This window comes from Sceloporus occidentalis, unplaced genomic scaffold (genome assembly GCF_023333645.1).
Source record: "Sceloporus occidentalis isolate IW3139 unplaced genomic scaffold, rSceOcc1.0.p SCAF_27, whole genome shotgun sequence".
In the NCBI taxonomy this organism is placed as follows: Eukaryota; Metazoa; Chordata; class Lepidosauria; order Squamata; family Phrynosomatidae; genus Sceloporus; species Sceloporus occidentalis.
In genome coordinates this window covers 12,388,251-12,402,497 of record NW_028317007.1, presented here as the reverse complement: position 1 = coordinate 12,402,497, position 14,247 = coordinate 12,388,251, and the positions used below count along the sequence as shown (strand labels likewise).

Here is a 14,247-nt window from a genome sequence, read left to right as displayed (position 1 = left end):
TTGGTATCCGCAAGAGCAGAAATTGGGAGAGAACAAGCCAGTGGTGGCCAATGCAACTTGGTGAATATGATGGGTGTACCTGCTTGAAGTGCTAACTTCGCCATCAGCTGGCAGTGGTTACTCAATTTCTTGTGAAGAATACAGATTGATATCCTGTTTAGTAACAGCTGCAGTTTTTGGTCACCTTGCCAGCACCTAAGAGCACTATATGGTATTCACAACTGTGAAAATTGGGAGAGACTGAGCAAGTAGGGCCCTATGGCATACTAGTTTGGACCTCTCGGTGTATTTGTTGGGTGCAACTGCCTGATGTGCTAAATCAGTTGGCCTAGCGGTGTATATGTGTTCAAAAAAGCTGTGGCCAAGCCCTCGTCCACATATTTCTGTCTGGTGTCTTATTGGAGAACGGTAAAGGTATACTGATATCTGTAGTCTACTGATATCTGTATAAATGCTTTAGGCCCAAGCATTCGAGGCCATACCAAAAATTTTGGATGAAACCTGGTATCACTACAAACAGTTTAGAGACAGATAAGACTGAGTTTCCATTATGTACGATAGTGAGATCTTATGGCACGAAGCCAATACACAGCCAGAGGCCCTTTTTTATATGCACAGCTAAGACTATTATTAGAGTTGTACCAAAGCTAAAGCTAAATGCCTCTGGGAATATTAACATTCAGTTTAGGAAAAAACATATTGACATTAATGGATTCATTTCATCAAGGGGCTGTTTAATCTATTCCTTGTTTATTTTCCTTTACCTAGAAATGTTCATCCTTAAATGCATTTGATTGCTATGTTCGTTCTATTTAGATTTTCAATTTTTTATGTAAATATGAACATTTTTGAGATTTGAATTTCAGTGATTAATGTAATACGTGAAGCAATCTACAATGTTATGCAGTATAATAACTAAAAATATATACACTATTTGTAATAACAGTAAAATACTATGCTATATAAACTACACCCAATTTAAAATTGTATATTATGAATTGAAAGTACCTGGAAAAAGAAATCCAGCAATGTTGTGTGGTTGCCAGGGCAATAGATGGTTTCCATGGAAACTCCTTCTTGTGCACATTCTGTCTGCTCTTGTAGAAATAACACTTCATTGATATACTGGTGGATCTTTTCATTGGTCAAATTAATAGATAGCTGTTGATAAAAATATTTTTTATGTAATTATAGGTACAGAAAAAGTCAGTTATGCAAAAATAATGCATTCACTATGATTTAACTATTTTGTTGTCATATAAACATTTCATCTAAATATCTGTTAAACCTCTGCCAAAGTAACACTAAAATCAAAAGTACAGACAAATATATAGTAAGTGTTATATATGTTGATTCACTAAATGCCAAATTTTAGCTTCTGAGCTAAATAGCAAGAACCTCCTGAGAGACACCAGGGATGAATGTCTACATGTCAGGAAATATTCATAAAGCCTATCTTTTCTTTTGTTATTGTGTGTGAAACAACTTCTGGATTGACTATATGTCATTGTTATTTCACATGAGACCTTTTAACATGAGCAATGTACACCTATGTACAAGACCCCCAACTCTTGTGTATGTTGAGTTCGTATGCAGACACTAAAGTAAAGGTAAAGGTAAAATGACAATACCTGTTCCAGCTTTATGTCAGAAACATACCTGTTCAAAAGAATTTTTCTGAAAATCTTCAAATCCAAAAATATCTAATATGCCTATTGTAAGAGGCGAGCAGCTACAATATCAAAAGAAACAGAAAGTACAAATTAACAGATTGGTAGATGTAAGTTTGGATTTCAGTTTTAATCAGAAAACCTCCCCAAAAGAAAGTGAACTTCTGAAGTCAAGTGTCAATTTAATAATTTACATTGATGAGTCGTCAGGGGTTTACTAATAACCTTTTTTCTTGGTCACATGCAGTGGACTTACCGGTAACTACATGTATTGTACAAAAAAGACAATATTATGTAAACCATGTCCCTCTAGTGATGCTCTAATCCCACGCAATGCCCCAATACCCTGATCTCTAACTTTTTGTTTTCATTCTAATTCACTTTTTTATCACTTCAATTAAATTTTCATTTTCACCGCTCAGTCTTTTTTCTTCTGTCACTTGCTAGATTCCCCTTCTGCCCTTCTGACCTATAAAAAACCATACCGCTCAAGAAAATATTTAAAAAAAAAAAACCATGTAACCCCAAAGGTCATTCTATCATCACTCCCTGTTTCTGGGAACTAATAAGATATTCAACCTTTTCTAGCACTCTAATACAAATAAGGTTGTTGTATCTCTGTAGTTGCAGCTACCACTATCTTGATTTCACTTTTTACAATCTTCAGGTCATGACCTAATATTTCTCATCAGGAAAACAATAAAGTAGTCTACATTCTAGACAAAAGGCAGACTTTCACATGTGTTTCAACGTGAAGTTTCAACTTTCTAATATAACTATGCACTATGAAGTGCCAGCCCCAGCAAGTTTCACCTTTAGGAAGGACTGGAACATCATAATACATGGTTAATGCGTAGCCCTTCTTGCGACAGAAGCTCAAAGGGGTTGGCCATTCATAAGGCATTGATTTCTTTTTTATTCACATTCCTAAAGTAGTACCTTTCATTACAGAAATAAAGAGTTTTTGGAAAGTAGAGTTCTTCAAATCTGATAAATCATTCCAAGTTTCTTGATGCTCACTTTATCCAACACATAACATTTAATCAATTATCCCTTGATAGATTTTAGAAGATGACAATATTTTTAAATATGCGGAATAGTGACGATGTGCAAACTATAGCACATAGACACATGTTTAAATGAGAAATAAAGCAATAAAAATATATAGTGGCTAAAAGAAAGAAAGAATGATGGTGTAATTGCCTATTAAATATATGAGTGACATTTTCATTTGTAAATGTGTGTATGTCAATTAGCAGATGTCTTTTTCTATCTCACAATGAATTCACCAACAGAGATTATTTGATAACTTCATTCGAAACAAACTATTCAAAACATAAATGGTAGAATATTCAATACAAAGTCATATTAGGTCAGAAATTTACGGTGGTTCTCTATTACTAAATGAAAATGATTTTGAAGATTACCCATATTTTAGTTTGGAAAAATGTGACTTGAATTTTGAGTCGAATCACTCAAAATAATAGAAATAATGCAAGTAGACTGCTATCCATCAGAAAGAATTCTTATCTGTAAATCACATTGTGTTTCCTAATGGAAGTGCTTTCCTCATCTAAACCAACAGGGACATTTCAAATGTAATAAGTATAATCTCTTATGAAAGCACTAGTTTTCTTCCATCAAATCTCAAACCTTTTTTCTTAAATAAAAAACGTGTTTCCTACAAAATTCAAGTTTTCAGTGATACGCAAGAAAAACAAAATACATAATTTATGTCTATATACATATGTCTTAGGAGAGTGTAAGCTAGTCAATGACATTCACCCACCCTACCAAAAGGTCTATAACATATTCTAGCTCCTCTCATGAATTAAAATTTAATGGACTCCATGATCCATTTCTATAATTTATACAAAGGTAAAAAGGTATGTAAGAAGGTATGAAATATACAACTGCATATGATTATATGATTATGGTAATTTCACCTTATAAAATAATAATGAAGAAACAATACTTAGGACTAATTTGGTTAAAATATTTCTAATTATGTAGAATTGTGTGGCATATATTAGCATAGTTTAGCATTACAATAAGATTTGCAGTTTATAAAAAGTGTGCACTATTAAGGGGCTGTTTAAATGTAGAATATAATGTTGCGGTTAAACATAACATTTGGTTGTAGTAAATTAAATTTAAAATGTATTTATATGCTGACCAGTATATCTAATGTCAAAATGTTGAGGAGCAGCATTTGGTGTTATTCCACTAGAAATACTATATATATGTATATATATATATGATTTCGAGTTATGCCCCATTGAGAACCATAGTAAATATTCAAATGTTAAATCCAACAACATATATTGACAAAAAAAAAAAAATTGGATCTTTTTTTTTTTTTTTTTTTAAATAGAGGGAGGTCAAGCCATATCATCAGGTTACACCTTACTTAGGGAAACCTATTCTCTTTCCACTTTCTATCCATCTCAGCCAGCTTCAGCGTGAGCTCAGCTCTCATACAATATATATAACCGCTACAGCATATGTGTGAGCCGTGTATAAAAGTATATGAGAAACAGGTAAATAATGCATAAGTCTCATTTTTTTTTACACCTATAAAAAAGGAACACATGCAATGCTCTGATACATACATATTACAATGTGCAGTTTACCTAAGTTGTATGCTGGAATTCTACTTCAAAAGAGGAAAGTGAAAAAGATCAATGTTTAACCATCTGAAATTCTGAATTATTGACTTATATGAAGATTGGATTACTTTCTTTATTATTATGACTTTATATAGACATGTGGAGTTGGGCTTTATATGAACACACAATAGCTTTCTAGAAGGAAAGTACTGTATCTGGGAGACACAAAGAAATAAGATTAATGTGGACTAGTTACATAGATAATTGTGTGCATGACCTTGATCAAGCCATTTATACATCACAGTGGCTGGAGTCCTAAAAAAAATGATACTGTGAAAAGTGCATAATTGGGAATGTAACAAATTATCCTTCAGGAAATAAAGACTGATGTGTATCATTATAATTCTAATTATGTATTGTATTCAAATCAGAATTGCATAAATAATTAACTGAACTGATGTTCCACAATTGTCAATAATTAGATTTTAGGAAAATGCACATCATATTGCTTTAGTCACACTCATATTTGAAATAATATTTTTCATTTTCTATATTTACTATTTGATAGTGTCATTCAAGTGAGATGTGTTTTGGTGGGCTTGGGGGAGACTGGGCTTATGCAAGTTATACAAGTGGATTCTAGCATTATACCCAATAAGGTTTTTTTTTACGTTAACTCTTAACATTAAATACCTTAAAGGTGCTGTTTCACTAGACAAACGTGGCTAGTATTTTGTGCTAAACAAATGTAACTCAGCAGAGCTGTCAACACTGAAATCATTTTTGGTTTGTATGGTAACAACCTATCAGTGCCTGCTTTTGTGTCACATGACAATTACGTTTTCCCAGCCACAATTGTAAATGAATACAAAATTGTACATTATTACAGAATTATTACTGGTAAAAGTTTAAGAATTCAACAGTACTGGTGATGACATGTTTAGTCACCTTAGCAGAATAGGTGAAACATCATTCTTAAGTAAATGCATTTAAATAGAGCTCTCCTTTTATTCACTCTTAAAATGTTTCATTTGGTAGAAACAACAGAAACATTTAAGAGGCTAATTTACGTTACAACTTTTAACTTATCTCTTATTAACCTGTTAAAATAATTAACAATAATTATATTACCTGCTTTGATCAGTTTGATTCTGGAGGTAGAAGTTGGCATTGTTTACTAGAAAACTAAATAAACGGCTGTACAGTGACTTTGCTAGAAGATCTCTGTAAAATTCCGCTGTCTCCACGGAATGCCTGCGGGTAATCATATCCCCTAGATAATAACATGGAGAATATTAATCGTCATAATATTTTCAAGGGATTATTTAAAATTAATCATTTTTTCACATGTTTGTTTTGCTCATGCTATAGACATACAACAGTTTTATTTACTTACTTTGTGGGGAAGGAAACTCTTATAAAGAGTGGGTGCTGCTCTATATCTTACAAAGATTAAGGATGCTTCTCAACTTCTAGTATCTTATATAGGTTGTGGATGCTTCTCAACATCTAATACCTTACAAACATTGTAGGTGCTTCTTAACACTGGCTACCTTATAAAGATTCTTGGAGCTTTTTAGCATCTGGTACCTTATAAAAAATATTGTTCCTTTTCCCGTCTACAAGATTTCACTCGAGCTGCCCCATATCTCTGGAATCTACTTCTACTGAACCTTCAGCATTCACCCAACCTCCCAACATTCAAGAAATATCTCAAAACCCACTTCTTCAGAGAAGCATTCCACCTTCGCTGCTAGAACTTCCTTGTCATTGATACAACCACCACACTACCTCTCAACCTTTCTCTATGCCTTATGTTTGTGAGCATTCCCTCAGGATTGTAAGCTTGCGAGCAGGGCTCTCTCCACCTAATGTATCAGTCTGTCTTAGTCTTTCAATGCTTGCCTTGTCGTACCCCTTGAATATATGTATTGTATTAAGCGCTGCGTAAATTGTTGGCGCTATATAAATAAAAGATAATAATAATAAATAATAATAATTGTGGGTGCTTCTGCCTTATTGAGATTATGGGTGATTCTCAACATCTAGTATCTTATAAACATTGTGAGTGTTTCTTGATATCTGGCTATAGTGTAATACAAAGATTGTAGACACCTCTCAATGACAGATATTTTTCCAGTACTGGATTATGTGTAGCATCTTAATACGTACCTTTAAAGTACTGAACATCTGACATTAATGCCATGGATAGCTCATCTGCTGATACTTGCAACATTCCTGCAACTGGAATAAGAGATGGATATTTATTTTACATATGAAAATGTATAAATGATATGGATGTTGTTCTCTGCTCTCTGGCATTCTACACATGTGTAGTATATGCTTGATTTTATGCTTTTGAGTAACATGCATATTATTATTATTGTGCCATAGATATATTTCTTGTAAGGGCTTTGCAATCTTGGATAACAAACAGCAGAAGCCAAAACTTATTAAGAGAGGAAGTGGCTAACCAGTTGTGTGTTACTACTCTTATTTTTCCACCAAGCTACTGTTCAACAGAAGGATTTCTTATGGTCAATCGTCTGCTAAGGTGGAAACTGATAAGAGTACATGGTAACTTTTTAAATGAGCTTACCGTGAGTCTCTTTAATGATTAACCCCCTAACAGTTAATCAGGAGTAACAATACTTTGAACTATGTCACCTGTATTCCATCAGGGATTTCACATAAATCAATACTAACGGCAGTGGCATAAATATACAATTAGGGGCTAGCTGGGGCCAATACACAAGGTTGAGGGTAGCAACTGGGGCCATTACACAAAAGGGGGCAAAAACACTAAAAGGGGGGTCCACAACAAAGTAGTGTTGAAAATGCTTTTTTTATTATTATTGTTGTAGCTTAGCTTATTAAAAAGGATTAGTCGTGTTAAATTGTGGCTTCAGGCATCCCGTGTATGATGTGTGTTCTGAAATCCCAATCCCATCACATTACATCATGTGTTAGAAAATCAGGAAAAGATGGGCATGGATGGTGGGCTGATTCGGTGGCGCAATGGGCCACTTGACTAGACTTGCCCACCAGGCCGTAGGCTGCCAGCCCTCCCCTGGACACAGACAAGTTGTTTTGGGGCAATGATGGCACAGACCAGCTGTTGGGGGCAATTTTCACACCAGGGCCCTGTGGGTTCTTGTTGCGCCCCTGGTGGTTAGTATCTTTTGAATTTCTTAATTTAAAAATTGTTAATTTGATTTATGAATATACACATGAAAAAATATTAGATTATCTAAATAAATTAACTGTTTCAAAGATTATTTTTCTATTGTTACAATTTACATTGTAAACTGAGGTATCAATACTATATATATATATATATATATATATATATATATATACGCTGCATTTTTGACAGTTTCATATAGTAACATGCTAAAATTGTTAGGTAACAATGTTACTATTTGGAAAGTTGTGAAGGTTGTTTTTGTTAGGGCAAGGTCAAGTTGTAATTATACAAGTGTATGTGTTTTTAGTCAATCTACTAAGGAAATTTACCAAAGACTGCATTTTTAGAACAAACGTCAGAGAATATTTTCCATTCTAAATTGTTAGATTTAATAAAAAAAAACAAGATGCGCGTCTGTGCTTATGTGTTTTATATGTGTATTAGTCCAAAAAGGTGTAATATCGAATGATTCTAAACAGCTGAAAGTTATTTAATCCTAATAAATATTTCAGAAAAATATACAATGGCAATATTTATTATCAATATTAGTGCAAAGTCTCCCCCTATTGGTGAGAAGTGTAACTGAATCAGCAGTACGGTCACTGTTTCATATCGGACTAACCTTGCTCTAGAAGCTGCAGGTCAGACACAAAGGCAGTCTCAGCATCGGTCAGGGCAGTAAATCGTATGTCTCCAATGTGCAGAATGGCTGAGAGGATCATGAAGAGATTCTCAATTGCCTAAAACAATAAACAAAGTTATTTTTCTGAGATTCAATTTAAAATTATACCTGATGCTCATATGTGTGAAATATTAAAGTAAGCATGACACCATGTTTCCTCTAAGGTTAACTTCTTTGGGTTTGCAGGGTAACTCTACAAAGGGGAGCTGTTACAATGTTGGCTTGTAGAACTAATATCACTTTTCTACTCCCAATATAAACAAGCTTTAATCTCCCAGTAAGCTCATCTGACTTCATGTGTTTAATTACAATGATATCATAAACTCTGCCATATAGCATACACACCTATCAGTAAGTCTTTTTTGGTGGGGTATTGAAATATCAAATGACTACCTACAATGGCAACTTCCAGGGTTGGGAGTAAATGAAATCTAATGAAGTAACAAGAAACATAGTTATCTTATCAAGTCTTTGCATTTACAAAGAAAGTATCAAATAAAAATACAGATTAAAACAATCTCATGCATACTGAGGTGACATCAAAGCTCATTCCGTACCACAGTAAGTACTTCAATAACTCACCGTTAAACGTGTACTGTACTATTGACATAAAATGCTTTTGTATGTTTGTCATAGTGGCATTTTCAGAAGAACCTAGTTGTAACTTGTCATGTTATGTTATTTGAATATGAAAAATAACTCTAACCAAACATCTGAACTGAATGGACATAAGTGGAAGGTTGTACCTTTTCTTAGAAAATCATTGCTTAGTATGATGGATAAGAACCAGTCGGCAATCTACTTTACCCATTTTCAAATTGACCTAAACGACCATACTTTCATCTTTATGCCAATACTTATTTGTTCTGCCTTAATCACTTTCAATGTCATTTGGCATTGGTTATCTGTATATCATAAACTCCAGTTTGCTGTCTAGGTTCAGTTTACAAATCAGTGCTAAATTTCAAAGAACCATAATGCTTTGCTTTGATTTCTGTGCAGTCTGTTGACTTTTATTTCATGTCTTAGGTGTTCCTAAGAGCCTTATTTGTCAAATCTATCATAACTGGAGCCATCCTGGCTGTGCAAACTACTTTTTTTTGAGAAATCAACTGAAACAATGCACTGACATGTTTTGGTTATAAAACATTAACCAAGATATGAGTACTCAATCTCATCAAAGTGAACCTTCTGTTATATATAACAACTGGGTGTATGTCTCATGATTTATTAATATAAGCTCTTGCTTCAAAATCTGAAAGTGGACCTTTAAGATTTCTTAAGTAGGCTATTCAGAACGGCCTGTATTAATTAAGAACTTTTATCAAATATGGTAACACACACAACCAATAGACAGTTTTATTAGTGATTATTGCATTTCAGTCACAGGTCTTGTTTAAGAAATTAAAATTAATCTTGGTACACGTTTTCAAATAATGAAAACCTAAGACATCTGCTGGTAATTGTTTTCGCTATAATTGCCATGTGGTTGAATAACAGTTGTTTTCCTTCATGTGAAATGTACAAATCTATTGAAAATTCAGAAATGCAGCCTTCGGACAGACATACTATATGTTATTACACCTAAACGATCATTTATGTGCTTTGGTTTCTCCATTACATCAAGTTATTCATAATTTAGGTATTTATAAGAGCCTATTTAAGAACATTGCAGGTCTCCACTGAGTACATTACTGTCAAAAACTTGACTTGATGTCTCTAATTTAAGTTACATATTAAAAGACTGTTGTTTCCTTTGTTAAAGTATTCTGTGTTTACATAACTCACTTGGTTGTTAAATCCCAGTGCACTTAGGGCTTGTTTCAGGTTAGCTAACTTCTCTCTGTTCTGTGTACTCGGCGTTATAGATGTCTCCTCTGGTATAGTCTGGTTCAGGTACCTGTATAAACAGAAACGCAAATAGCTATTAAAACCTGGCATATTATCAAGATTTTGTAGTCACATGTGGTCTCATAACCTAAAGTAAAAGGCATTAAAATATGAACACATTGTTCCTTCAGAATTGTTAGAACATTAGCACTTAGAGAGTGCAATATGCATTAGTCTCTACTGCGCTGAATGTAAAAAAAATGGAGGAGCCAATAATATTTTATTTATAGCTGAAATTCAGAGGGTTCATATTGATTTGTCCGATGGCATTGTAGTGATATGATGAAGAAGCTTTAACTTTTTTTGTACATGACTTACAACAAATGCTTGAAAGTTTAACAAGTTGACCTAAGTGCTGGAAAAGCAATTTTCCTTTGCACTTTCTGAACCAGATGTTCCTTGCTTGACCCTATTAATAAAAATGATTTCAAAGACTTTTTCGGTGCTGCACAACACTGTGATGCATTATTAACCTCCATACATTCTGAGCTCCTAGAAATATGGACATCATCTGGGGAAAGAGGGACAGAAAGCTGTGGGTCCCAAAGACTGAATGCCCTATTTAAACAGGGACATTTGGGATGCATGCATACCACCAGACAAGTAATTATTTTTCATTCACCTTTAAGGTCATATTTTTCAGCTGCACTAATCCATACTGGAACCTGATCTCATACTGAAATATAAAGTATAGTATTCCTTACTATTCTTCACAATTTTAGTTCTTCTCAAATAAATCCTGTTATCTAACTTAAAAATATTTTTATGGTAGACTCTTCATGCTTTTGAATGTCAATGTGTTTATGTGTTTTAATTGAAAATCCTTTGTGTTTTTGACAGCATCTTTGCAAGTAGAATGCAATTGTATTATATATTATGAATGACAGAAGAGAAGAGAATGTCAATAGATCAATAACAATAAAGGGGTTTGGGTGGTTAGTAATGTTCCCAATCAGGCCAATATTACATAGCATTAGGGAATTAAGGGATGCATGTCAAGCTGTTATGGGGATATACAGTAGGCTGTTGCATTATGTTGACAGTAATACTCTGCAAATTGATTAATTTCTAATATAGAGACAGGCCTAAGTATATACTACACCTACATAGTAAAGCTATTTTGAAAAATAGTTCAAATAAAACAGAGAAGTTTATTAAAAAGACTGACTAAATTATCAGATTATGGAGCAGGAGGGCAGCTACAAGCATGGGCGTAGGGGACGGAGGGGACAGATCCCCCCAGTAACTCATGCAGGGGGTACCGATAATGAAGAAATCCCCCCCAGGGCCGTAGGAACCCCCCCAATAGAAACGCCACAGTAGGAGAGAGAGGGGTGCTGAGCAGTCGTTTTCAGCAACCGCTCGGCATCCTTCTGTCTCCTCTGTCATCGTTGCCACCCCCTGCCTCAGCGCTGCCCCGACTGCAGTGGTGGGAGCGTGAGGCGGCCATCTCGGTGCCAGCGCTTTACTACTTCACGATCAGTAGTGAAGCCGCGCGTATCGCGGCAGAGCAGCGAGGCAGAGGCCTCGTGCTCCCACCACAAGACTGCAGGGCAAGTGAACTACAAGGGGCGGTAGGGAGAGGGTAGCTAGTGAGAAGGGGGGTAGGGAGAGGGTAGCTAGTGAGAAGGGGCCATAGGGAGAGGGTAGCTAGTGAGAAGGGGCCATAGGGAGAGGGTAGCTAGTGAGAAGGGAGGGTGGGGAGAGGGTAGCTAGTGAGAAGGGGGTAGGGAGAGGGTCGATTGTGTGAGAAGGGAGGGTAGGGAGGGGGTAGATAGTGTTAGAAGGGAGGGTAGGGAGGGGGTAGATAGTGTGAGAAGGGGGTAGATAGTAAGAAAGTGTGAGAAGGGGGAGAGGGGGTAGATAGTGTCAGAAGGAGGAGAGGGGGTAGATAGTGTGAGAGGGCTTAGATAGCGTGAGAAGGGGGAGAGGGGGTAGATAGTGTGAGAGATGGGGAGAAAGTGGGGATCTGATAGGAGAAAATGCTGTCCCCCCAGATTTTTAGAAGTTCCTACACCCATGGCTACAAGGCTGCTTATTCTACATCAGTAGAAGCAAAAAGGCCAGTAAAAAGCAAATAACAAAAAAGCAGCTCAGCCATGAATCGATAGACCACTCACACTAACAGAGTAGGTCTAGAACTGCTGAAGAATGTAGTGTGTAAAAATCTCCTGTCCTCTGTAGCATCACTCACAACGACATTCTAAACTGCATCTGGAAGCAACATCAGAACAAACATCATTCATTGGGAACTTCATGAAATGGGCTTCCATGGCTGAGCATCTGCACTAGGCACTAGGGTGACCACATGTCCTGGATTGCCCGGGACAGTCCCGCAAGGGAACTTTAAGTCCTGCAATGCATTGTTGTCACCCTAAGCCACACAAGCCAGATATCACTACATGCAATGCTAAGAATCAGTTGAAGTTGTGTATAGCACGTCACCACTGGAACATGTTCTCTGGATTGATGTGTCACGCTTTGCTCTCTGGAAGTTGTTGGACAAATCTGGGTTTGGTGGAGGCCAGGAGAATGCTACTCATCAGAATACTACTGTAAGGTTTGGAGGAGGAGGGACAATAAGTTTTTTTTGAGGATTTGGTCTAGGCCTCTTAGTTCTAGTGAAGGATAATGTTAATGCTACAGCATACAAAGACATTTTACACAATTGTGTGCTTCCAACTTTGTGACCCCAGTTTGAAGAAGGCCCTTTTCTGTTCCAGCATCACTGTGCGCTGTAAAGACATTTTTTGATACATTTAGTGTGGAGGGACTCCAGTGGCCTGCACAGAGCCCTGACCTTAACCCCACACTGAACACCTTTGGGGTGTTGTTTAAAATCTTGTGGACAGCCTTACTGGAGGCTGTTATAGCTGCACAAAGGATGTCAACTCTATATTAATGCTCATAGTTTTGGATTGGGATGCCCAACAAGCTCATATAGGTGTGATAGTCAGGTGTCCATATACTTTTGGTCATATTGTACATTTTAACCTAAAAATCTACTTAATCCAAAATCAGCATAACACACCAAAACTCCCTGAATACAAGCATTTTGAATCTTTCGTCATTCTGTCCCTAAAAAGAACTGTTTGGTCAACATGCTATGACCCTCAGGTCCATATACAGTAGACCTATTTACTATTCTATAAAACATATATAATATTTTATTTTTTTTTGTGATCTAGAAGGGAAATAATTAAATTAATGTTCAGTCTCATTTATTCTGGCAAAACCACACACCTAAATGCTGGAATTTTGCAGCGATACTAATGAATGAAAAATGTTTAATTTGCACTTGGCAATATCAGTTTTTTCTCTTGGATTCCCCAGTCATTGCAGTACTAATTATTAACTATTTTCCACTAAATCTGCCCAAATGTTATAATGTCAACATTTGCTCTAGACTAAGGTGTAGTACAGTAAACAAAGGAGTAATGCTCTTTATGGTTTTAACAGCACACAGTAAACAGCTTACTGGCTTTTTCAGGAGAATACATTACTCACATTATTTCTTAGAAATATGTTAACAAAGCAGCTGCCAACATATTGTTACAAAAAAGATACAAGGCGAAATTTCAAAAATCCAAACAGCAATTTTTTAAAAGAATACACACAATAGCTGTTATATTTAACGGCCTGTCATAGAGGTGAATATTGTGGATGAAATATGAACAGTCAATGTTTTACTAGTCATAAACAAAAACAAACATGACATAAAAAATCTACTAATAGTAAGTTTTAACAAATATGAAATATGACATTACAGCATATAGCTTGCCTGTGTATAAAAATAATTTCATATAGAATGCCTGGTGTTTACTGTATATATGCCATGATATACATGTTGACCAGGGGTTTACCCATCCTAGTGACCAAAACTTTTTCTTCTCATGTTTACTATATATTTGTTTAATCACGATTCCCCTTTTTATTGTTGTACCATGCTATGTCAAAAAAGGTTTAGATTTTTTTTTTTGGTGTCATTTTACTTAGGACTTCTTGCAAGAGAAGCTACTGATGGGAAAAAAACACAAATTTATGTTCAGTAGCAAACCTCGGGTAGAATAATACCCCACATGCCATGGTTTTTTTTAATGATATAAGGGAACTAAAAGCTACCTTACATACAACATATTTTTTTTTCTTTTGGAACTTTTAGGTTGGGACAAGCAAGGCTTTTTAAATTGATATTTCTAGTGGGAGGGG

General features: G+C 35.6%; 1 protein-coding gene across 1 annotated transcript in view; it reads right to left on the bottom strand.

Annotated features, from left to right (window-relative positions):
• The window catches only part of MYO16 (myosin XVI), an 89,437-nt gene that overhangs the window by 34,922 nt on the left and 40,268 nt on the right, over window positions 1-14,247 (bottom strand). The window contains exons 16-21 of the mRNA XM_089485880.1: window positions 9,937-10,048; window positions 8,089-8,206; window positions 6,452-6,523; window positions 5,411-5,552; window positions 1,660-1,732; window positions 1,009-1,161 (exon numbers count right to left, since the gene is read on the bottom strand). Of these exons, the coding sequence (XP_089342006.1) occupies window positions 1,009-1,161; window positions 1,660-1,732; window positions 5,411-5,552; window positions 6,452-6,523; window positions 8,089-8,206; window positions 9,937-10,048 (670 nt within the window). The remainder of the gene's footprint in view (window positions 1-1,008; window positions 1,162-1,659; window positions 1,733-5,410; window positions 5,553-6,451; window positions 6,524-8,088; window positions 8,207-9,936; window positions 10,049-14,247) is intronic.